Source organism: Poecile atricapillus, chromosome 3, assembly GCF_030490865.1.
Source record: "Poecile atricapillus isolate bPoeAtr1 chromosome 3, bPoeAtr1.hap1, whole genome shotgun sequence".
Taxonomy (NCBI): Eukaryota; Metazoa; Chordata; class Aves; order Passeriformes; family Paridae; genus Poecile; species Poecile atricapillus.
The window spans coordinates 63,996,282-64,021,919 of NC_081251.1; the positions used below are offsets into that span (position 1 = coordinate 63,996,282).

The 25,638-nt window shown below is 34.7% G+C and overlaps 1 protein-coding gene across 10 annotated transcripts in view; it reads left to right on the forward strand.

Moving 5' to 3' along the window:
* The window catches only part of REPS1 (RALBP1 associated Eps domain containing 1), a 63,849-nt gene that overhangs the window by 22,642 nt on the left and 15,569 nt on the right, over positions 1–25,638 (forward strand). For 3 of the 10 annotated variants that reach the window (XM_058834073.1, XM_058834063.1, XM_058834064.1), the window contains exons 4-10: positions 6,121–6,274; positions 12,397–12,524; positions 13,009–13,171; positions 13,479–13,542; positions 14,367–14,521; positions 18,869–19,008; positions 23,649–23,729. In XM_058834073.1, coding sequence (XP_058690056.1) covers positions 6,121–6,274; positions 12,397–12,524; positions 13,009–13,171; positions 13,479–13,542; positions 14,367–14,521; positions 18,869–19,008; positions 23,649–23,729 — 885 coding nt within the window. The remainder of the gene's footprint in view (positions 1–6,120; positions 6,275–12,396; positions 12,525–13,008; positions 13,172–13,478; positions 13,543–14,366; positions 14,522–18,868; positions 19,009–23,648; positions 23,730–25,638) is intronic. The other 7 variants (XM_058834066.1, XM_058834067.1, XM_058834065.1 and 4 more) reach the window with 6 other exon arrangements.

Consider the following 25,638-nt stretch of genomic DNA (forward strand, 5'->3'; position numbering starts at 1 on the left):
GAACTGATTTTAGGAGTCTAGCTGAATAGTGAAAGATGCTGTCACTCCCTGGACATCATGTTAACTGCACATCCTAGTGGAGATAAAACACTGGGTGAAAATATTTTTTTGTTCTTCTGACAGAATTTCTTATTTCTCTGAAATAGAGGCTAAGTAGATTTGAGCATTTCTGATGACAGTGTGACATCTATATGAGCACTTTGGTGACATAGGTATGCTACCACAGCGTATATACATATCTGTACCTTGATAGTAGCAGCTATGTTACTAGAAGTGTTAGTTTACTGAAGACTTTGTTAGAAGAAGCAGCAATGTTGAAATTAGGAAGAATTTTGTGTCTTCTGAAAGTAGCTCACGAGTGACTAAATGTTCTCAGTGTTGGAGACGTTTTGTGTTTTGCTGTTAAAGCCAAAAAAAACCCCAAACTTTTCTCAGTTTTGTTAACTATGATCTGATGTTGATCAGGTACTGCTTCAGGATACTTTTACCTCTTTTCCAGGAAAGGGGGCAAGCTTTCTAGCTTCAATAGATATTCAGACTTTACCATCTGACAAACACATATCTGACAAATGCTTACCTTTGCTATATCCAGGTGAAAATAAAAGGTGAAGCTGACAGTACTCCTCTGCCCATGGGTGCATTAAGCATATTACTGGCACTCCAGATCATATTGATTTAGTGCTGTCAGTGCAGCCTTAGGAAGAGCAGCTCAAATTTGATACCTGTAGCAGACAGAATTTGATCATTTCAATTCTTTCAACTGTATGAAAACTAGTGTGAGTTTATTTCAAGGTTTTGTCAGTAGTTCATTTCTGTGCGCTTCTGTTTTGTAGATTGAACAGGTAATTTCAGATAAAACATACCTGGTATGAAATTGTTTACAAGCACAGAACTGGAAAAGATCTCATGTCATTTGCATCTAACCTTTTATTATTTTAAGAAGTTTAATTGGATGAATTTTTAAAAAGATCAGAGTTCTCTCTTGAAAACTGTGAAGCCTTTTATTCCACACTGGCTTTGTTGGGGAAAACTATTCCAGGGCCTTAGTAGGAATATTCATGGGAATATGGTGGGAATTCCCACTTAGCTCAGCCTGTTAATTTAACAACTTGGTCATTAGTATTTGCTGTAGGGCACTACCAGTATTTACTGGAAAACTATTGCATTCCACTTCGGCTCTGTTTTGCTTGACAAAACAATCCATAGTCTCAATTTCATTTCATAAAGTAGTTACCACTAATCCTTAATCCTTCTCTGTCTGTGATCTAATTTGAATTCACGCTTATTGAAAATATTCTGCTACATTTGTGTTTCTTGTTCCAAGTGATATTTCACCAGTACTAATACCATTCAGGGTTCTTTCCTGTTTTTGCTTGATATGTCTCACCTTGTAGACTTTTGCAGCTGTGAATAAAGCAAATCTGTCATACTTGAGGGGTCTGATATTTGACCTGTGCCTCCAGTCTTCTCTTTATGGCCTTTGGTATTAACATTCATTATACAAGAAAACCTGTATTTTGCATTTTAAAATTTGATAGCTGACTGCTTCCTATGTTCTGAAAGGGATCCATCTGTCTGCTGCCTTACATTTGTTGTCACAATTCATAAGCACGCTATGTAGTGTGCATAATCAGTTACCTAAATTATCAAATGAGGTTATTATCCAAATCAGTCATTCAAGAGCATTATTAGAAACTTCCCTTCAATCTTGTAATTCCCATTCCAATACAATCCAGCTTTATTCCTTCCATAGCCCGTTCTTTTACACCTTAGATCCTTGTATTCATTTCCACATTGTGTTGGAACTGTGTTCCATGACACCCTGCTGAGGTATGCTCAGCTTCAGGTTAAATGTAGTGCGGTTCCTTTGTTGAGGAAATCACAAAGATGCAGTATCATTTCTCATGTTGTGATTGATCCCTTTTTTTTTGTCTCTGGTTTAATGATTACTTTCCTCAATTGGCTGAACCACCTTGAAAAATGTGTAGTGCTGCAAGTGGAAGTTCTCATTGAACCTTGGGCTGTTTTGTTCTTTGGTATGAAGGGCAGTTGATTACAGAAACCTGGGCTCTGCAATACAATTGCCATCCCTACATAAATCTTTATTCACAATGGATCTGTTGACTAACTCATAAGCAGCCTGGGTGGTAGCAGGACCTCTAGAATTCTCCTTAGGAGGTTTTTTTCTGACCTGATGTTTGAGACCCAGGAAAATTTATAATCTCATTTGTCTCATGAGTGCTTATAAAATGCCCTTTTAAGGCTGAGATCTCTCTGGACAGTATTGTCCCTTTAGCACATTTTTGGGTTGCCTTATGCCAGTTTGACTTGTCTTCACAAAGGCTTTTCCTTTAGAGTCATATATTATATCATCTTTTTTAATTAACATGCTATTTTTAGTAAGTAATTGTCAGTTCAAAAATATCCAAGTTACAAGTACGTCAAGTCTCAGTTTTGTAATTCCAGTCTGACAGAAATAATGCTTTTTTGCAATGTTTTTAAATGTGAATTATTTTTTTTTCTTAAGTAATATGCACTACTTAATTTTTGCCTGGTAGCTATAACTTTATTATTTAATTAGTTATTGACAAAGATGTCCTCATATATTTGATTTAATATGAAAACGTTAACCATTTATGTCAACATGCTTTTATTTAGATATTTTCTGGAATAATTTAAAGAGCTAAAATAAGCCTAACATAGTAAAAAACAGAATGTTGTAATTGCTTTGATTTTTATTGAGATTTGTCTGGAGGGAAAATGAAAGGTAGTGGTTTAAATGTTTAAATATAATTGCATTGAAAATACTAAAAACAAATTATAAAAATAAGATTTTAATAGTAGCTGATCTGATAAACATCTACTACAGTGTGCAGATGCTGAGTGAAATTTTCAAAGTTTCAAAGAGATTAGGTGGGTAACTTCAAATGATTGAGCTACCAAGTAAGCTAAATAATGCAAACTGTTCTTACATGCTACACTTTGGAAGAGCACATAAGTTAGGTTCTGTGTCCTAATTATCTTTAAAAAATATGATTCTGGATGTTTCAGGCTTTGAAACTTAATTTCTTTTATAGTGATAGATCGGACAGGTGAAAGCAAACTTGCTGAGTTGTAACTCTCAAAACACTTTATGTGAATGTGGCAGCTGAGGATCAGAGCTGGTTTTGGTAAAACTACTCTGTCTCTGCTCACTAAAGTGTGAAGCTCAAGACAAAACTGAACTGGAAACTGTAAAACAAACCGTGTTTTCTAGGTAAAATTGTTCACTTTTTATCTAGTGTAAAGGCAGATACATAATTAATAACCAGTATACAAGGGGTAAATGAACCTGTAGGTAATTGCCGTTTTAGTAAATCTCTACTCATTTTGTATTTCCATAACTGCTTTTGAATGGGAGTCAGTATTTCTACTCTCCTGCCTCCTCTCCAGCCTTTTTTTTGGCTTTCATCTTCCTTCTTTACACTTGCATCAAGCCATCAGTATTTTGGCCAAGATATTTGATATATATGCACATATTTTTGTGTGTATAGATAAATATATTTGAACAACTGAGGGTTTTAGCTCTCTTAAGATTCTAGCAAGCTAGGTGAATGAATGCCATGAGTGGTATTGGTGAGTGATTAGGACTGCACAAGGGAAAGATGATGCTACAGTAATGCTGTCTAAATTTGGTTTAAACTGGTTTGGGAATATGTGCCTTATACTGACAGTAAAACTAAAAATGTGGATTGTCCCCCTTCCAGAAGTTTTTTTGACATCAGATCTGGTGACATGCTTTTGCTGTTTAGTAATTTTGGAGTCTCTAAGCTCCAAATCAGTGGTGGGAAATCTGTAAATGTTCAGAATTCTGATAAAATGTTGTTTTGCACACTGAGAACAAAGTTGATTATTTCCTATATTTGTGCATCTGATGATCTGATTACTGTTACTACGTGCTTTACAGAATCACATGAACCACATGCAAAGATTTAGAAGAATTGGAGTTGGGGATCATATTTACAATTTCGTCCTGTGCCAGCAGTATCAGACCAGCTGTTAGGCAGAGGCTTACTGAAGAGTGGCAGGGCTGCTTCATGGTGACTGTGTCAGGTTTTAATGTTCACATGCAGTTACTGGAAATAGTGAGTAGTTTCCTCTAGGTAGACTATCATACATTTGTCTGCCTCATTTTCTTCTGTGTCTTTCTGGACCATCTGATTTGTAAGAGTACTGGATAAAATGAACAATATCTGTGTTCAAGCATAGCTTTCTCTACATTTACTCCATGATGCTTTGTCTAAAAATTGAAACATCCTTCAAATGTTTGGTAAAAGGTGGCTTGTATAAAAGCCAATGAAAGAGGAAGCTTTTAATTCATTTAAGTGTCATGGTTTTCCTATCACCTGTTGCACAATGCTAAGCACATCGCCATTCAACTTCAGTTCCAGTTTCCAGCCTGCAAGTGGCACTCCAGAAACCCTGACTCCTTCCCCTCTTGGCCCCATGTACCAGTGAGGATAAGAATGTCCTGCCATTGAAAATAAATCTGTCAACTAAACGCAACAAGGGGAAATCTTCAGGCAAATTTCAGAAAGACATGTAGCTGCAACCAAAAAATAGTATCTTGAGTTGGAGGTACTGTGGAGGAGCAGTAACAGACTGTGCAGTCAGCTGATCCCTCAGTTCAAAGCTGAAGCAAATTAGTATTGCTCCCAGCCATTTTGTAAAACTCTTTGCAAGTATGTATAAGCATGATCTAAATACTTGGAATGAAAAGTTTGAACTCTTGTGGCCTAGAAACTTAGCTGAGGAAATCTGACTTGATGATCAGAACTTCCAGGAAATACCTCATCTGCAGGATCAGCCTAGGTGGCTTCACTTCACAAAGAATAGGAAAATCAGAGGACCGAAAAAAGGCAAATGTTTACATTAACACATTGTAAATTAACAGTCATTGTGGCTCTGACGCTTTTTTGTTAGGTTAGGACTTTTAGAATATATCTGTCTTAGAGAAAAGCTTGTTAATGGCACTTTCGTATTAAAAGAGACTTTAAGACTTTCATAGGTGTAATATTGTTTTAAAAGCTTAATGGTCTTTGAGTATTAGGCAAAGTAAATCAGTTTGAGTAGTTTTGGGGAAGCCTACAATCAATCTGTCTGTTGGTACCTGATAGTATGTTAACACCTATGTAAAGTACCAAACTTTCTGGTACTGCTGAAACAGAATTTGGAGGTCTTGGCTTTGTTATTACTTTTCAGGATATTTGGAGTTCAAGATTTACTTTATTTTACTTGTTTTCACTAATACAGTTCAGCTCAAACTGGGAGAACTGGCAAACAAGAATTTCAAAAGATAAAGATACAGGGAAGAAATTACTTTCTACTACATGAATACTTTGTACAATATAAATTACTTTTCCTTTGTATTTTATTTGAAATGAAATAAAGTGGTAATCTGAATGTCTTATGAGAACTGATTCCATGTAGAAATAAATTGCACATGAGATTTTTGCCACCTGTTCAAGATGACTGTAGTACAGTACGCAATTAAAAAGAAGTATGAGCCTTAGCATCATGGCAACATTACCTTTTACAGCACAGAAGTTTATCCTGGCTGGCATAATTATTTTTTAAAAATTGCATCTATGTTTTTGCATACTAAAAAAAACAAATGTCCTATTTGGTGATTTTTTTTTTCCACCAATCCTTTATTCTGGTTTGTTTTAAATGAAAGTAAATAACTGAATCATTTGATTAACATTTGGTACGATAATAAATTGCACAGTAAGTATTTATTTTGAGACCTGGTTTCAAATGTAACTTTTATCACAAGTGAAAGTGAGTCTTATAATCTAGTTTCCTTTGTAGCTAAGTCACTTAACTCAGCATTGCTGTTGTTTTGAGAATGCCAAGTTAAAAATATATTAGATTACACTGTTTGATGTAAATGTGTTCAGTCCTAGTTATACTGTTCCTGACTTCTCCTGTTCTTTCATTTTAATAAGTACTAAAATTTTCACTCTCTAAAATGAGAGTTTAACTGCAGTGATGGTTGTTTCTAGAAATAATGGTTTTAGATAGGCTTTTATGTATTTAGTTATGTAGTAAAAAACTTAAAAGATTGCTTTGTTTTATTAGGAGTCCACATCTCCAATTGTTTCACCACAGCAATCCCCACCAACCTCTCCACATACATGGAGGAAGCACAACCGCCATCCCAGCGGAGGGAATAATGAGCGACCTCTTGCTGGACCTGGGCCTTTTTGGGCTCCATTTAGTGAAGTACAACCAGGTATAAATGTCTTGTTATGCTTCAGTGGTAACCCAAAGTTGTGGAATTCTTAAATAAGTGTAATAAATGAGTTTAGGGCAGTTTATCTTGGTGTTTTCCAGTCCTGGAAATTTTCTTGCAGATGCAAGTATCTGTGTTGATAGCAGCACTGTAGAATCTGTGGTGTTGCGTATGGCAGATCCATTTGTTAGTGTCACGTGGGAAATGCTAAGGGTCTTGAAGGGAGGGAAAGAGTGTTTAAATTTTCCAGTGGAAAGTTTTTAAAAACAAAACTGATAATCCTGTTGAAATTGTGCAGAAGCTGTCAGTATACCTGAAAATGTGGGGACCTCAAGGGAAAGCAGCAGATAATATATTGTTTGCTTGAATTATATTTCTGGTAGATTAGCTGAATTGCCAGAACAATTAATTTGATTTCTTTGAAGTTTATGTAAACAACTTATTCTACATTTCCAATCTGTCAAGGTAGAACCACTTGTTTCAGTGAAGCTTTTCATCCTTTAATATTCTTCATTTAATATGAAGACCTTCCCTATTATTTTATCACTGTATTCAGATTTAAAAGCTGTCCCCCTTAATATGTCTTACTTGAAAAAATTCTATTTTCTTTTCTGATACCTGGTAGCCTTAATAAATTTAGGAGCAATTGTAATTCAGGTTTTGATTTTGATGGTAATGCTAAATAACGTGTTGCGTTTTGTAAGCTGTAGTTTGAGATTGAACTGTGATTGCTTGGTTTATTTCAGTTATGATATTCCAAAATTGGTCTATTACCTTTCAATTATTGTCATTCTGTAATTCTAACATCCATGGAGGAGCAGGAATTCTATTAAAATTGGTTTGATAAGAAAATAAAACTTTAGAAGTGAAGTGGGTTGTATGCAGAGGCTTACACCAGTGTCATGAAAGTTGTTTGCTAGTAAGTCCCAGTCAATATACAATTTAAAAAAAAAATAAATTAGTCTGCTCATTACTTATATAATCCCTTCTAAGGGTTCAGTCCAAGCACTGTCAGCACTCAATTTCTCAATATTTTTTCTCCTGTAGTTCAGTTGACTTGTGTTTCTCTAAAGCTGAAATACATGTCTGATTTCTAACTTGTGAAGCTTTTCTAACTTAAAAAGTCACAGACTCCAGGACGGTATGCAAACTGTTCCTAGCGTTGAAGAGTTCAATATTTCTATCTTAAAAATAAAGTTGTAATACCATGTTAATATTTCAGTTTAGTAATGGTTTCCCTGTGATGTTTAATGGGTAGATTTTTCAGAAGTTGTCTGAGCATATTTCTGAACTAGCTCAGTATTCCCTGACTTTTATATTCCATACTGGAAGATTTTGGTAATTTATTATAAGGAATTTGAAGTTGCTGTTATAGAAGGATTGTCTGTTCTGGCAATGCTAAAGATAAAAGTGGTTTTTCATATATTACTTTAAGAAAAATTGTCAGCATAATTTACTGTGGATAATCCTTTTGCACTGCAGATGATTAATTATTGCTTTGAATTTCAGCTGTTGTAGGCAGTTCATAGTTTCCCCCCTACCTTGATCCTATATTTTAATGACAGTGTTTATAGAAAAATTATGTTTTCATGACATTTAGATAGAACAAGATAGACAGTTGGTTAGTTTTCTTAAGATCAGTACTACAAGCTCATTTTGATTCCAGTACAAGATGCTTTTGAGAAACCAGGTGAAGTGTTATAGTTTCAATAGGGCTGTGCCATTTCACTTGTGATCCAAGCAAAATGAGAACCCAGGTCTCTCTGCTTGCATTTCAGTTTATTCTCAGACATTATTGCACATAATGAGGTTGTCAGCTGTAATCATGGAACCTTAAGTGTGAAAATGCTTCTGGTGGGTCAGATAATAAACAGCATGTTCCTTAAACCAGAAGGGCAAAAATAAAATCTAATTTATTTTATTTTTTTGTTGGAAAAAGATGTATTTAAACAGGAAGATTCTGACTTGCACATAGTAAACTTTCCATTGTATCCTCATACTCCCACCATGAAAAAAGTTAAACAGTGGATTGTGAACTCTATTGAATTGGGCTGTAGAATAATTATTAGATAATAACTCAATTGTTGGTTTTAAAAATCTTACATGTTGTCTTTAGAAATCTAATGACTTGTAGCTGTAGTTATGAATTTCTTGGAAGAAAAGGAAGCAAACCTGTTCTCATCTCAACAGAACAAAACAATTTGGATTTTACAATTTTTTGTCACTGTGTTGTCCAGTAATTCAGTTAGGATAGTGTTAACATTTCGTATGTATATCACTGGTTTCTGAGGCACTGTCACACTAGCTCAATTTGCTTACAAATATGAAATCAGAAGCCCAAGGCTTGTTACCATCTCTCTTCAAGATTTTTTGTAAAGAGAGCCCCAAAGGATGCATTTATTTTACTTGAATATCAGGAATTAAAAGTCAGAGACAGACATCAATTACCTGTGTAGAATATTTATAGTTAGCTCAGGTCTCATCCTGAAATGTCAGAGTCAGGTCTGTTAAAACCTGAGTCTCTCAAGTCTCTCAGGTGCCTTTGATTTAGCAGTTTAAGATAAGATCATGATTTTTTAACAGCTTTATGTCCTTGCTCTGGCTTGCATCTCCAGTCTGGAAAAGTCTTCACAGAATAATCCAGTGGATGACTGAACACCTTGTAGGAAACAAAATTGTATATCAGATAAGGGCTTCCTGTTCCTATAGTTCCTGTTCCTATAGTTACAAGAGAGCAAAACCTAATAGACTATACCTCTTCATCTCATTTTGCACTACAATCCAGCTGCTAGCACATTGCTGATGTTGACAAACTTGGGAGAAAGAACTTCTTCAAATGATAATTGAGTGGCATGTCAGAATGAAAATTATTTTTTATTATATTGTAGTCTGTTGGAACTGGAAGCAAAGCTGAATACTTGTGTTGGTAGTATCCAAATAATGATCTAAAACACGTTTAAAAAAATATGAGATCTTCTGTTCTGTCCTAGGATATTTGTTAGCTTTCTGTGGCATGACATCAGCTTTTTGTGTTGATATCTGGATATGTATGAGAAATTGCTGCCCTAAGACACGGTTCCTTCTTTTCTCTTTGGGAGGGGTTTTGTAGCAGTTTGAGAACACTTCAGGGACAGAAGTGGAACATGTCTACTGTGCTAACAGTTCCCTTGCATCTTCAGGGCCCTAAGGGATTTACTGGGCTTGCAGGGAACTGAATAGTCCTTTGTCCCCCAGTTAATGCTTCAATAACTGATGATAATTGGCCTTGGTACTTCCTATGGAATAATCTTACCTGGACATAAAAGCTCTCCAGCATTTTATCTTATTGTCAGAATTGTATTCAGCTTCTGGTTTTGTTTCACTACAGACTAATGATAAGGAAAGCTCTTAGTTTACAGAGTTAGTTGAAAATTTAGTTCTAATAAACCCGTATTAAGTAAAAGTACATGTTAACTAGATAGAACATTTCTTACATTTCCATTTATATCTCAAAGTAAAGGGGGTATTATTCCACAGGAAATGAGATAATTTTCCAAATGTTATCAATGTGTTGGTAAGATACTCAAGCTAGAGAAAGATATAGAGCAGCTACAGGAATTTGTTAGGATTTTGTACTAAATAGAGAATTAAACTTCAGCTTGTTCAAATCTGGTAATTTGTCTTAGGCCTGTTCTCCATCTAAAGTGGTGTTGCAGGTGTTTTCACTGATGAATATGCACAGAGACGACAGAAGGGTTTCTTCACTGGGTTACAAATCATAAAATAAACATAGACCGATGACTTTGAATCTTCTCTGTGACACAGTTTACTTCCAATTTCTCTTCCACCTGTTTCCAGAGGTTGGAAGAGAGGTTTTTTTGGTTTTGTCAAATTGAGTTATTGGCTGGTGGCAGTCCATGAGTATGTGTGTAGATCCAGGTCTTTGTGGTTACTGGTTATCTTTCTCCAGTGTTCTCCGGCTATCCCATCCTGTGTCCTAAAACATTGCACTGGAGAGTAAATAACAAGAACAGTAAAGCAAGAATGTTCTTGCAGATATTGGTTGAACAGGGGAGAAAGGAAACAGTTCTTGTAATACCTGTAAAGTATTCTGAAGATATCACAATTGGATGCTACTGGCATTTCCATTGCTGTCAAAGTACTGCTTTGGAATGGATACTGTGCTCAGTGGGATATGAATTGAATTGCACCAAGATTAGTTATTAGAAGAAGTGAAGGAGGAGTAAACATATATAAGGTTAATGGCAATAGTGTCAGTGTCTGAGAAGCAGAGAAGGAGAAAGTCAGTGTATCAAAAATAAAATTTGAGTGTCACATATCGAAAGGACTGATGGCAAGGTCTCGTCTGCTTCTGACTGTTAGTCCTGATGGAGACAAAGGGGAAAGAGACTGAGCTTTTCTCTTGAGTTTCTTTCTGGTGTTTGAGAGTTAGGTGAACTACTGAAGAAAAACCTTGAAGCAAATAAAGCATTGTCAGATGCCTTACCTTTATTCTCAGCACTTTCGGATAAAGTCACTAGAAGCTCCAGGCCACATCAGGAGCTTCCAAAAGTAGAGGATGAATTTTAGACAAAATGAGTAGTTAATAGTGCCTTTACATCATATTAAAGCTAACTTAGAAAGAAAAAATCCTCCATAAAAAAAATTTGATTAAATTCTCCTCCTGCAAATACTGCTTTTTACTTGTGCGATGAAAGATTAAATGTGTTCTCCACAATTACGACTGTATGTAGTCACAGAGCAAAGATAAACTGGTTCTAAGCATTTTTCTTATTACTTTTTATTTATGGAATGAAAGGGTAAATGCATTTTGCCAGGTATTAGATAGCAGTATTGTATACTAACAATTATACTGTCACTTAAGATGTACAGTATAGTGTCATAAAGCCTTCAAGAACCTGAAATTGTTGATCATCAGCTTGATGAATTGATTACTTCTATATGAATGCACTTGTCATAGCTGGTTTTTTTAGTCAGCATCATGACAAGACATTCATGGGTTTTATTTCTTGAAATTAAATCTTACTAGCAGGATTAAATTTATGACATCAGTGTCCTATTTCTTGTTGTGTGGAGGGTTTACAGAAATTCACAGGAAGCTGACCTGTCTTTTAAAAGGAAATCTGTTTCTGCCTACAAGGCAAGATTCTAATCTAAGTATGACTTCATTTGGCATATTTCAAGAGAAAGTATTTAGTTGTGCAAGAAGAGTAGGTTGATCAGTTGCACAAATGTTGTTTTGATTTAAGGAGTTCAGCATTTCTTTTGGGAATCGTGGAGTAGAAAGGAGTCCTGGGATTTTAGACTTGTTCTAAATGGTTTGTTTTCTCTCTGATCTGAGTTCCTTAAATTTTTAATTTGCAACTGCAATTTTAAAGAATTTTTATGTTTTTGTATGTAGAGCAGCGGATGGCCATATTTTTCTGCAGCTGCTTCATGGTTATTTTAATATTAAGATATTGAACATTGGCAGTTCTTCAGAACTAGATTATAGGAGGGCATTGGGTGAATCTTAACTGTTGTGTTCCAGATATTTAATATATAGCAGATATAAGCATTCTGTATGGAAGCTTTTTATTATTCTTGGCAAAGTTTTTAAGCAACTGAGTTAAGTTAGTGTAGAAATGATATAGAGGAAAAAGATTCTGTGCCAAAACCCCAGATTCTTAAAAGGAATTTCCAAGACTTTGTTCTTTGAATGGCAAACTGAAATGTGAAAAAGAGAAAAGTTTAATGTTGATAATGAAGTCAAATGCTAATATCATATGCCACTTTTGAATAGTATTTGTCCATACAAGTGTCACTTATTTCAATTAAATGAAAATGTGGAGTGTTTATTAACTTATCCAAAACCCATTAAACGGGTAAAATCCAATTTACATTTTGCATGTGTTGCAATAAGCTCAGTCCTCAGTTCTGTCTTTTTAGTGCAGATTGAAGCTAGAATAATGTAAAAATCTACAGGAATGAATGTCAGTAAACTCTGTCACCTTGGTGCACTTTGGTTTTCATTTTTCTCATTCAATAATATATCTCCCTGACAGGAGATATTTCCATATCCACAGCTCTTTCTCAGTTTACAAGGTTGTCTTTTGAAAAGGAAATGTTTCTTCTAATTTCAGGCTCATCTACTTCTAGTGATCCCATATGGTCTGGCCATTCACCACCACCCCATCAAGAAAATTGGGTCAGTTTTGCAGATACCCCACCAACCAGTGCTCTTTTAGCCATGCATCCTGCTTCTGTCCAGGTGTGACACTTTTTTGGTATTTGATTTGCCTCATTCAAATTGATGTTGCAATCCTTGGGGTTTTTTTTCTTTCATAATTTTCATTGCAGATGTTTACTGTGTATCTGTGCTGTAGTCTTTTCGGTGCTATTTGCCCAACAGATACTTGTTCCGTTGAGTTGCCTTAATTTGGAATGATTAAATGAAATCTACTAATTTTTAGAATGTCAACAATGTTTTATGACTTTAAAACATTTGTATTTAGCTTTTTATGCCTATGTGCCATACTTTTTTTTTTTCTGCTTACATACCTGCGGTCATTCCATATTGTATCAGTGTGCAAAAATACCCTGTCATTATCCTGGAGATGCCATCTGCTGATGGTTTCCTACAGTTTTTAAACTACTGTGAGTTTTAACTATGCTTTATATTTTGAAGGCAAAACGTTGAGAATTCATAGAAGCATTTTAGGTAGATAATACTGAGGAAAAATATTTCATTTCAGGACCAGACAACAGTACGAACTGTAGCATCAGCTACAACAGCAAATGAAATTCGTAGGCAATCAAGTAGTTATGATGACCCCTGGAAAATAACTGATGAACAAAGGCAGTATTATGTTAATCAGTTTAAAACCATTCAACCTGATCTAAATGGATTTATACCAGGTAAGTTATTCTTTACAAAATATAATTGTGGGTGCATCAATTCTGCTATGAAGACTTTGCTTTATACTTAGGCTTGCATACTATTTTGAAGGAAATTCTGCATTTTGCTGATCATATACTAATATAGTTCAATGTAATTCAAGAAAGACTAGAAACCAGTTTGCCTTTTTCCTTCATTTAACCCTAGTGATTAGTGCCATTTCCCCCAGAACCTTTGCTACATAACTTACCACCTTTACAGTAGGTCTGAGTCTTCTAATGATTTCACTTGCCTTAAATATTAAAAATGAATGTTGCAATTTTTTAGGATCTGCAGCTAAAGAATTTTTCACTAAGTCAAAACTACCTATTCTTGAACTTTCTCATATTTGGTAAGTGTGATGATTATTTAAAGTAATTATTAATTAGAAATGTTTAGAAGTATGACAGCTGTCTGATAGACATTTAATAATTACTTACTAGAAAGTGTTAAGTAAAATTTCACTACAACACTGGTGTGTTCAGTCCTGCTCATATTTATGCCAGTATTACTTTAGTGGGTTTTAATGGGTCTGGGCTGGTACTATTTACAAGGCACCTTGAGTAAATGTCAAACTCTTTGGAGTCAGAAGCAATTTATTTGATATTTTCATTTTTTAAAATGCATTTAAATTTAAATAATGATTTCTTTTTCTATATTTATTTATTCATTTGTGTCTAAGTAAATTTAAATGAAATGTACACAATCACACTGACAAATTCAGCTTTGAGTTTGTGCAAATCTTCTATTTCATTGTATTCTGGAATTCGTACTGCATCATTGCATGCTGTCTTGCAATGGTTTACCTTGTCAGGTGCTATCTTTCTTTGAATGTAATGATTTCTGTTTCAGGTATTTTCCCATTTAAAATAAATCATGTTGCACTATAATTTCAGTAGTATACTTTGCCAAAAACCTGAGGCAAATAATTTTGTGTAGTACTGTCTTAAATGGGTTAAAAACTGGGAGAGATAAAAGTGACTTTAAATTATCTGTAAGCTGTTATTAATGAAGGCACATCATCTTGAAGAGAAAAGCATGCAGCGCTAATATGAAGTGTTTAGTAAGATAAAGTGAACAATGAACTTTGCTCATCCAAGTAGCAAAATGGAAGCCTGTCTTTTGGAAATAAAATAACCTTTAGAAATTTTATTTATGCTAAGTTTTCCTTCTTAGGGAACTGTCAGATTTTGATAAAGATGGTGCACTGACATTGGACGAGTTCTGTGCTGCATTTCATCTGGTAGTTGCTAGGAAGAATGGGTATGATTTGCCAGAAAAGTTACCTGAAAGTTTAATGCCCAAACTGATTGATTTGGAAGACTCAACGGGTAAGATATGGGTTCAACACAAATGTCACTATTTAAAAATTGCAGTCAAATTGTTATAGCAGATACTTGTTCTTATGAGCAGAAAGCATGCTCAAAGCTAATTTGAGCATGTACATTTTTCTGTAGAGGGCAGTTATTTAGGAACAGTAGACATACACTATTACATTTGGAAATACCGTGTCCTTTAAAGGTTAAGGAAAACAAAATTGTCACAGTATGGATTTTATTCATGACCAGCTATTGTATTTCAATTTCCCTATCCAGCTATATTTTAGACTTGCTTTCAAATGAGTATGCTTTCTGTTCACCCTCATTTGTGAAAATATCAGTTTCTAAGTATCAAAGGTACTTGAAAAATATTCCCAGATTCAATGCTAAGGGCAGGATAGGTATTTAAAAATGCAGGATCAGTACCACAGACTTTTTTTTTTTTTTTTTTTTTTAATTCACCTCCTGACTGGAAAGCAGTTTTATCCTTCATTGTGTTGGCATCTAGTTGTTCTGTGCATGGCCCTTTACCTTTTAGAACTCCCAAAAATACATTGCATGTATAAGTTCTGCTTGTTAATATGTGCCAAAAACTCAGTCCCATAACTGAAAAAGAAGCTACTGTTCCATGTTCAAGTCATGTTTAAAACAGGATGTCTGTGGCCATCTTATTTTTTCTATTTTAAAATAGATAAAGGAAACGGTATTTTAAAGCTGCTTTAGATTTCTTTGTAGTGAGCAGTCTTTGCTTGGAAAGTCAAATTATATTCTGAGTGCATAGGTTCTATGATTTGCTAGAATTTTATTTATTTTCACTAAATACTTCAAGGAGACTCTCTTCATACTGTGTTTGTAGGTTGTCAGAGACTTTAATCTCAAAACTGTTGATGAGTTCTTAAACTAAATTGTGTTTAACTAAACTGTGTTTCTTATTATCTCTGCTTTAATAATGAACCCATTTTCTGTGGGAGTAGGTTGGCTCTTCAAAGAGCTGCTGCTGAAGTGTTTTCAGTATGAGTAAGCATTTTGCTGTTGATGAAGACGTTTGTAAGAAATAGCTGCAGATAATTGGGATAATACCTAGCAAATGTCTAAAACCTTCCCATTCTCTCCATTTTTGTGTTAAAGTGATGATCAAGCAAAAACCTTGGTAGGAAGTGACATAACATTTATTTGTATAAATAGCTGTTACTAAAAAAAAAAACCAAAACAAAACACCAAAAAACCTCAAAAAACTCCACACCCAACAACTATATTTGTCTTGATCTTCTATTGCCATTGTTGGTAGTAGATTTCAACTAAAGTTGTCTGGAAACTTTATACATCAGACACTAAACCAGAAAGTGTTATGTGTATGTTTATTGTTCTTATTTTACAGGCAACTTCGTTAATATAAAACTTCTGACTTATTTTCATGAGGTACAAAGTGGTCTATAATTTGAGGGAAAACGGCTTTTAAAAGTGTTTTCCTCTGGTATTAAAGGGAAGTTACCCTGTTCTAGCAAATGGTAAAAGGTTACCTTGCTATGTAAGCTGCATATGTCAGCAGCATTGGAAATAGCTCATCTTATCTATCACATAACATGATTTATTGCTGAAACTTCTATGTTGAATAAAGTATTTTAGACTAAGTTATTGGTGTGGCTATAGTTTTATGTTTAGTTACAACAGTCCAAATCTCCAGCATATATTTACTAATTTAAAAGTTAGTGATAGGTTTGTCTACTGGACATGATGAATTACAGGAATTCATGTTAAAAACTGTAAATCAGCGTAGAAAGGTGAATCAGTTAAATTTTGGTAATAATTTTTCATTTTGGTTCCTGTAAAAGTTGTATTTCAAGAAAGCTTTCTTCCAAAATTGTCTTAGAAATAGAAACTATAAAGTATGACACTTTTTGAGTGCACTTTTTGCATGGGATAAAACTTCATCAAAGAAAGAAATGGTTGATGATCTGCTGACATGCCTCAGTATGAATAATGTACAGTCAAACTGTTGAAGAAGATGAATTGCTTGAATGCCTTTTAAACCAATGTGCAATATGGCAAATTTTATTTCAAAAGTGTTAACAGTGCCATTATTAGTCCTGTTCTTTTTTTACAAAGTTTCCCATTAATCTTCTGCAGTTGAAAAGTGCTGCTTTTTTCAGTTTTGACTTCTGAACTAGCGGCCAGCAGGAGGAGGAGTAACAGAGGGCTCCTTGCACCCTCTGGCTGGACAGGAAAAGAAGAAGTCTTGTGAGCTTCTCTGTCAGCCTCTCCCTCATCAGCCCCTGTGAATCCTGTGTGTGACCAGCTGCAGGTGTTCCAGACCTGTTTGAAATATGGTCTTGCTTTCCATCTGGTTTCATAAGTAGATATACGTATTTCTCTCACATGCCACAGACTTATTGTATAATTAAGCATTTGTATAGTTGGTCATTTTTCTAGTACAGCAGTACATCTCTACAGAATTGTAATTCCTTCAAACTCAATTTTATCTCAGTTAGTAAAAGCTACCAACCTTTAAAAAAAATGTTGAAAAGCAAATTTTGCTTTTCTGTGAATTTTTGTTTAGATTGGTGCCACAATGCCATTTCTTTCTGAGAAAAAGAATCTGCCATGCTTTATGTCTTACACAATTACTTTACCCATAAAATCTTCCATAGAATGTCATATGCATGTTTCATGTAGGTATTTGCAGAATTCTTTGAGTTACAGGTAGCTATGAAGTCTATCCACAGTTATTTTCAGCCTTATCTTTTGACTTTGTGTTTAACACTGGAAATTAGTTCAGTTATTTAGAGTACTATCAGTGAAATGAGAATTTTGAGTTTTTTTACTTAGTAGAATTTTTTTATTCTTATTATACTTCAGAGCAATTAACATACAATATATATTTCCAAAACATTGCCATTGGCATATTTTGGACTTAGTATATTATTTTGTTTACAATGACCACAGCATGTCAGCTTGACTGCTTGGTGACTTTGACACCTCAATGTAACCTATTTTTATTGCTTTCCCTAAAGGAAAACAGTTCAAGATGCTAGACATAATTTTGGAAACATTATGGAAACAGCCTCATGTCTGGCTATTTAAAGGAAGTTTACATGACTTTTGAAACTCTGATGAGTTATTGGTTTCTGTGTGTGGTTTTTTTCATTTTAGTACTATCTCAGTTGCCCCTGACCTCAAGGTGGCACAATTAATTTCTTTTTGGACTTCAGTGTTTTGGCTATGCCTTTTGCTGTCCCTGGCAGCTCTTTGGAGACAATAATGGGTTGTTACTTTTCAGAAATACCTGTGGTCACCACTGACTATTCAAGTATTCAAGTGTTCTCAGTTCAGTCTGACATTGGATTTGTTACTAGATTCTTCTGAATGAAAATTAGCAGGCAGAATATTGACTTGTCTTGGCAGAAGAGAAGGCTGCAGAGTTCAGTTCTTTAGGAGCCCAGTCCATTTTATAATTTTTATAAATTTTGAATAAGTTTTGGTGCAACAAACACTTGTGGAAGTCATCTTCACTTAATCACATACCCATGAAGGAGTCTTTTTTAATAATAATTAAATTAATTTTTTTGTTTGTTTTTTGTTTGTTTGTGGGGTCTTTTTTTTGGTTTTTTGGGTTTTGTGGGGGGTTTTTGTCTTTAGTATTTTGTCTTGTTCAGAGTTTTAATTCTGTGGACTGCTGACATCATGTTAATATGGCTAGCTACTTATCAGTCATTTTTTCAACTGTTGCTGTTACTTACACACTGTACATTTGTAGTCTGAACTTTCAGGTTTTTTGAGGCTCTTCATGCCTGGATTTAGCTTGCATTGTGGTCAGATTTACTTCAAAAGAAAACTTAGCAGTGCCAAAGGACAGTGTCAGTGTGCCAGCTATTAGTCTTACTCAATTTACAAAATGTGAATGGAAACACCACTGTTTTAGTAAGGAAACTTGAAACTAATATTCTTTGGGGACTAATCTAAGGGAATGGTTTTCTTAGTCTGTTATCGTATTTTTTTGTGTTTGCATTGAGATACTGGTTTTGCTCTGACCTTACTGGTGTGAAGTAATTTTCTCATACTGTAAGAAAAACTGTTTAATTCTATATGTAATCAAAATCTGAAAAAGCTACTTAAAGGCTAAGTACTGGGAGGATAGGATGGTACAGAATAATCTTCAAAGTCTGATTTTCAGAAACATCCTTAAAACAAGAGTAGTACCCGATAAAAAGTATATTTAACTTAATGACAGTTCTTGGGTTTTTTGGGTTTGTCTGCTAAGCATTTACTTGAAAAAGATGAAAAGAAAATGTACTTTGCACTTTCCATGAGATATGAGCAACTCTTCTAAAAATAAACTGAATTTATGATTTTTGTTCATAGTGATTCCTGTCGTTTCAGAAGTTGGGGAACAGACTGGTGAGGTAGGTTACTCTGGCTCTCCAGCAGAAGCACCTCCAAGCAAGTCTCCATCAATGCCATCCCTAAACCAGACCTGGCCAGAATTGAATCAGAGTAGTGAGGTTAGCGCTTTTATTTAAGAATTATTTCACTTCCGTTCAATAAGTAAATTGTGTATGCATCCATAATTTGTCATAAGTGAATTGCTGATCATGAAACACTTAGCAGGATAATAGACACAAGAAGGTTCTGTGTTAAAATACAAAAAAAAAAAAAAAAAATTTTCATTCTGGTTTTTGTATCTCATTGTGAGATACTATTTAAAATGTTGTCATTAATGGTAGTTAAGCTTTATATTAATCACAAAATTTATCTCATAGCATGTTTTGGAAAAGTTGAATTGATTCCCGATTTTTTTCATTTAGGGCATGTTTTTGGTTGGAGTTTTTTGTTATTTCTGAAGACCTTTTTTAGTGGACTCTTTTGCTAAACTACAGAATAAGTTTCTGACAGATCTGGACACTGAGATTTATTTCTGGAGGTGATTTTAGCATGAAATATCACATAGAGAAGTCATGACCCTGTTTCAGAAGCAGGGACTCAGAGCTAATTTGAAGCCAGCCATTGGCTAAAATTATTTGAATCTTAAATTTTTACTGTTATGTACTTCTGCCTCATCATCCTTAAGCATATGTATTTGCTATATAAACAGTCTTCTGTGGTAGAGCTGTATTTTGTCAGAATTTGAAAGTGAAGTTAGCAAGCATTATTTTTATATTACTTTTTTTCCCATAAATATCCTTTGCATAAAAAGCCTGTAACGGATTGATTCCTAGATTTTTCTGGTTGTTCTGTTTTAACATTTTTGTCTCTAACTTAAGAATAAACAAATGTTTCAAGACCTACTTCAGATCCACAAATGAGTTTCTGACTGCAGCCATATGCAAAGATGATGTAGGCTTGCTTTTCATTTTGAGAGGGGAAAAAAGAGAAAAAAGAATGAAATTATTTTTGGAAAACTATTTTTGATTATCTGTGACTCAATAACAATTGAAAACTTGTTTTAACTTGTAGGATAGTTCTGTCAGTAGCTGAGTATTGCCTTCTATTAAAGGAGCTTTTTGTGGCTATTTTTCTTTCTTCATTAGACTTGCCAGTGAATAGAAAATTGATGGTAAAAGATTTAGACAAACCAAAGGAAAGTCAGCATGAAGCAAAAAATAAGCACATTTTTAGGATCAAAGTTAGGAGCAGAGGAAACTTCATTTCTCAGGAGGGAAGGACTTTATAAACTCTGCTGTTCCTTGTAAGGGCAAATGCTAGCCTCATAGTCACATCCTTACAAAATTTTAAAATGTTGGAAATTATTTAGTGATCTCTATTTGACAAAGTGACTCAGTGCTTGTAGGAAGCTATGTTTTAAGAGGGAGTTGGAGCAGATATTCATTCGTTGATAAAAAGGTGTAAATGTCTGCATCTGTATTAAAATTTGCACAGACACATTTCGTTGTGTTTGCAGTAAAGATTTAATAAGCTAATCATTTGATAACCTGCATCATAATTGAACAGCTTCCTCCAGTGTCTAATACAACTCAAACCAATTGAATAGGGTGATTTCACTAGTGGAGCAAAGTGAATTACAGTTCTGTCAGCCAGAATCTTGATTTATGAAACTGACTATCCACGTAAAGTGGTATTTTCTTTTTGAACGTCTACTAAAACTTAAGAGATTTGGAAAAGTTCACACAGAGCAGCTATACTACTGGATACTAACTATACTAAAATAAGAGTTGAACTAAATGTTTAGTTTTTTGTTTTGTGTTTAACACAAAGGAATTTCTGATTTTTCAGATGTGTTGCTGTGCATGTTTCTTTCTTCTCAGCACTTTCTTTTCAGCATGAGTCAGGTCAAAGTCCTCAAGGTTTTAATTCCATGAAAAAATTTCTGGTATTGCTGCAGGCACCAGTCTAATTGTTTCCTCTTTCAACCTCTTAAAGTCCTTAAGTGTCACCAGCAAATGAATTGCTTGTAAAAGCTCTGCATCTTTATATTATCTGTCGTTCCAGACAGTCTCATCCTGTTAGTCTCAAAGCAGATGGTTTCTCTGTTCTTTCTAGCTCATAGTTGATTTATAGAATGCAGTTGCCAGGCCCAGTTACTGGAGGCTCCCAAGTATAGACCAAGGCATCAGTTTAAAACTTCAGAATAAAGAGCATCATGAAAATCTTCCTAACTTAGGATATATGACATGGCTTCACATTCTCATCTCTTCACTCATCACTTCTTTCTTGCTTCAGATGTCTCTTCCATCCAAGTCTCAAGGCCGAGCGTTTAGTTTTCAAAGCTTAAAATAATAGAACAGCCTACTACAAATCTTTTCTTGAAAACTGTGTAGTGTCTTGCTGTAGTCATAGTATCTTTAACACAGATATGGAGATTTGCTTTTAAATTCACAACTGTTACACCTTGTTTCAAATGTCTTGGCGTTCTATTCCTAATGATTCAGGTTGCTGTGAGTTTTAGTTTCTAGTAATTAAACTTTTGAGAGTAATTTTAAAACATTTTTGCAATTCTACAAGACAAATACTTCAGCTTTAGCTAGCATGAGTTTTACCCTGTCAATGCTTTTAAATTTTGCAGAGTTTGAGATGCAGTCCAGTAGATTCCTAATATATTTAGCTTTCTGTTAGCTGGGGAATTAGCAGTAGCAGGCTTCTGGTAGTATTTCAGGCTGGAGCACAACATCATATTTGCTAGAGCAGTCAGGAGATGTGGTTTATCTGTCTTGTGTCTAGCTAGGGAGCCCAAGGACAAGTAATAAAGGTACCTGCAGTTTGGCTTCAGAGCAGGGCAGTAAGATAGATTAAGCATCCATCTGTAACAAATAATATTTTACCATTTATCTTAACTGTAAGTGCTGTGTGCCCGATGGAATTTTTTGAAAAATTAACAATATTTCTGTAATCAAATGGTCTGTTTGCCAGTGTTACTAGTAACTGGGAAGCCACTGGCCAAATCAAGTTTAAAAGGGTAGTGGCAGACCTAAAATAAATGTTTATATGTTTCATGAAAATGTGACTCTGTGCAAATACAGGAGGCCAAATCAGGAGTAAGACTGGCTGAATTTGGCAGTTCAATTTCTGACTTAGTAAAAACTGGCTCACTAACAGGTTTGTATAGCTCCAAACTGCTTGCAATGCTGCCTCTTCATGAAGGGGTGGAGTAACTTAGAGATGAACTGTTTAATACAGGGAGTGTTAAACAGAGAGCAGTTGGGAATCCTTACTAAAAAGGTTCTGTTAGATTCTGCCCATGAAGTGGGTAATTTTCTATGTTAAAAACAAATACAAACAAACAAAATCCTTAAACCAACAGAAAACTGCAACAAAAAACAACCAGAAAAAGTGCCCACCCCCGTATGAATAGAATTCCATAATGTTTGCCTTCATTTGAAGTTTGAAATGAGAAGATAAGGCTCTTTCTCTACAAGAAGTTTTACCACACATGATGGCAATTACAAGTTTAGTTAATATTTTTCGAATTTCATTTCATCTGATTGTAAACAGTTATACAGGAATTTCCTTAAGCAGTTACTGAAGTTACTGAAATAAGTGTTTTAGACTTGGTTCACATGCAGGCTGTTCACTGAATATAGTTTGGTGTAGGGGAGAACACGAGATTAGGTTGACCAACACCACATGTCTGATGTCTTCTGGGATCCTTTTGATTGATTTAGCTATAGACATGGGACAGGAATATCACACACAATATTCTGAGTTGGAAAGGACCCACAAGGACCATAGAGTCCAACACCCAAGTTGTTTCCACAACTGTAACAAACATAATTTTTGTCATCTTCTGAGCACTAAAAATTTTGCATCTTTAATTTTTGGAACTTGTATCTGTAGTGTTTGAATCTTGCTTAATATTTACTTGTTATTTTACCAAAATATAACAAGTTTATCATTCTTGTTGTGATTTTTTTATCTGGTTTCTGGATAACAGACCAATTTTATGTACTTTGATGCTTTGTTGATCCAGTTGTGGCTGTAACTTGAATCAGTTTACATGAGGATTCTTGACAGCCATGTATTGATACAGCAAGCCCATATCTTCTAAAATTGTTCAGAGATTGACTTATTTGCTTTTAGCAATCAACAGTATGTTTGAATTTAATTCTTTGCCTTGTCAGTGATTTAGACTTTTGAAAATGCTCTTTTACAGCGTAGAATCACTTCTCGGGGGTTGCACTGGCAAGCTAAAGTGGTGTGATTGGAGTACTCTGCTCAATGTTCATTGGTCTGGGATTTTGTAAGAAAATGAGCATTTACTAAATAGGTTTGAAACTTGGCAGCTACAAAGCTGAGGAGCCTTTCTGTGGGTTTTATGACTACAAATGCACACAACATGTCTCTGATTTTTATCTTTAAATTGTATGAATGGCTTAACCAGTTCTTTTACTTGTATGATGTTCATAGACAGTCGTGAACTCTGAAGGTACTTTTTGGGTTGCCTGTGCACCTGTATCTTCATTTTAAAATGTGAATAAAAAGACTGACAGATAACAAACTTGTTTCCACAACAATCTCAGACTGAAATAGAAATACTTAATGTATATTAGTGTGCTTCCCAAGTGAAGTACTATCCTGTGCAAATATAGTTCTTTCCAGTGCAACCTCTGAACTACTATGCTAAATCTTCTCAGTGATCTTTTACTCCCATCTTCCTCATCATGCTGACTTCTCTCCTCTGTCTGTTCAGCAGTGGGAGACATTTAGCGAACGCTCTTCAAGCTCACAAACTCTGACCCAATTTGATTCTAACATTGCACCAGCTGATCCTGTAAGTCAATCACTTAGCTTGCTTGTTTGAAATTAATTTTATTAACACTGAATTTCCATTCATTGTATTTAGCTGTTATGCATGATTCCATGGACTGCTTTTTGGGGAATGGTGGCAAATAGCTTGTTTGCTTATTTTCAGAATATAAATTTTCTAGTACTGCTCATGTTTAATCTCTGATTGCAAAGAATGCTTTTTCCTGTTAATTTTGACCTAATACAACACTCCTCTCAAAATCTGTCATATACAAAGAATTTAAACATAATGGGTTTTTTTGAAAAAATGTGTAATTTGATGCAAGGGCCACTCCCTATGATAAACAAGCTCTGACAAACAAGTTCTGTTGTAGACTTTGTCTTCGGTGTTTTGGTTTTTTTGAGTTGCAGAGCCTGATTTGCACAAAAACAGTGCCAGCTTCTGTGAAAGAAAGCTACTAGGCTTCAATGGGTGTGGTATTTCATATTCCAAATGTTTTTACCAAGTTACTTATTAATAAGACTTTTAGTATCTTTCCAGCTAAACCTGTGGTGTTCTAAGGCTTTACTCAGTGAGGAGTGCTCTGAAGGATTATGTAGTTAAATATCTTGCCAAGTTTGGGAGCCAGAAATACACTACAGTGTTTCAGGTTCTGCTGGTTTTAAGCTTTACAGCATGTGACATTAAAGCAGTTCTGAAAGGCATTATAAATGCAGTATTTAGCTGCTGCTTTCATCCTGCTTTTTTTACAGAATTAATTAGTGTGAAGTGTCCATTTTAATTTAATTAATTACAGTGTCAGTGTCCATTTGATTGTGTAACAAAATATCATAGGTGCACATAATACACATTTAACTGCTTTTAGTATTGCATCTGTCATTTCTGAAAAAAATAGAATACATAAATATACATAAATTTTCAATACATCAGCACTCCAGTCTCAAATTTAACACTAATTTTCATTTAGAAATAGTATTTCTTGATGCTGAAAGCTAGAATTCAAACTGCACTGTTCCCTATGCTCAGAATTAACCTTTAATAAACCTTCAAAACAAGTGAAAATGTCCTACTTAAAGCAAAACCCACCCCTCTTTCATATGAGATTGTTTTTGTTTTAAATATACTGGTATTTTAAGTTTTAATGAGGTAAACATGATGTAAATTAGTTTATAGTTGTTACTTGTGTATAATTGCTTGACAGTAAAGAGCTATCACTGTCTTTTTTTCTGCAATAAGACAGTAATTTATTTTTACATAATTAGTGGATGACAGAAATCTGAGGTTTGAATTTATTCATCTGCTGATAAACTAAAAAGTAGAGCAGTGATCGTATATGAAATATAGAGTATATGTTTGTGTGTATGTATAAGGAGAAATTCACTCGGAAGACAAAATTTTTAAGGCTGATCAAATTCTTGAGTCCTTTTCTTTAAGTGCTTATGCTTTAGAAAAGAATGGTGAGAATCTTTGATACTTGCTAAGGTAACAGACTTTGGAGTTAGAGTCTTTGTTTTCCATATTAGAATAAGAACAAATGATGACAAATTTTCAGTTTCAGTAGTGATGCAGTTTCAGTAGTGATGTATAGGAATGATTTATGGAACAACTGGTTCCCCAGAGGAGAGAAAATCAGCTTTATTGAGCAGTTGCTAATAACTATCTAAAGAGTAAATTCACAGACCTGATCTCTTTTAGTTGGAAAAGCAGCTGCTTTGGAGGTAAAATGTAACTGGAAAGAGTAAAACAGTACATCTATCCCTTAGTATGGGAGCATAATATGCCTTTTGTAAGTCAAAGTTGGTAACATCTTGTTTTATGTAAAATTAGGTTAATGATGTAAATTAATGCATTATGTAAAATCCATTTAACTATTTGAGGCATAACTTCTGTACAGCTGTACATTAGAGTACTGAAGGTAGAGGTCTGAAGCAGC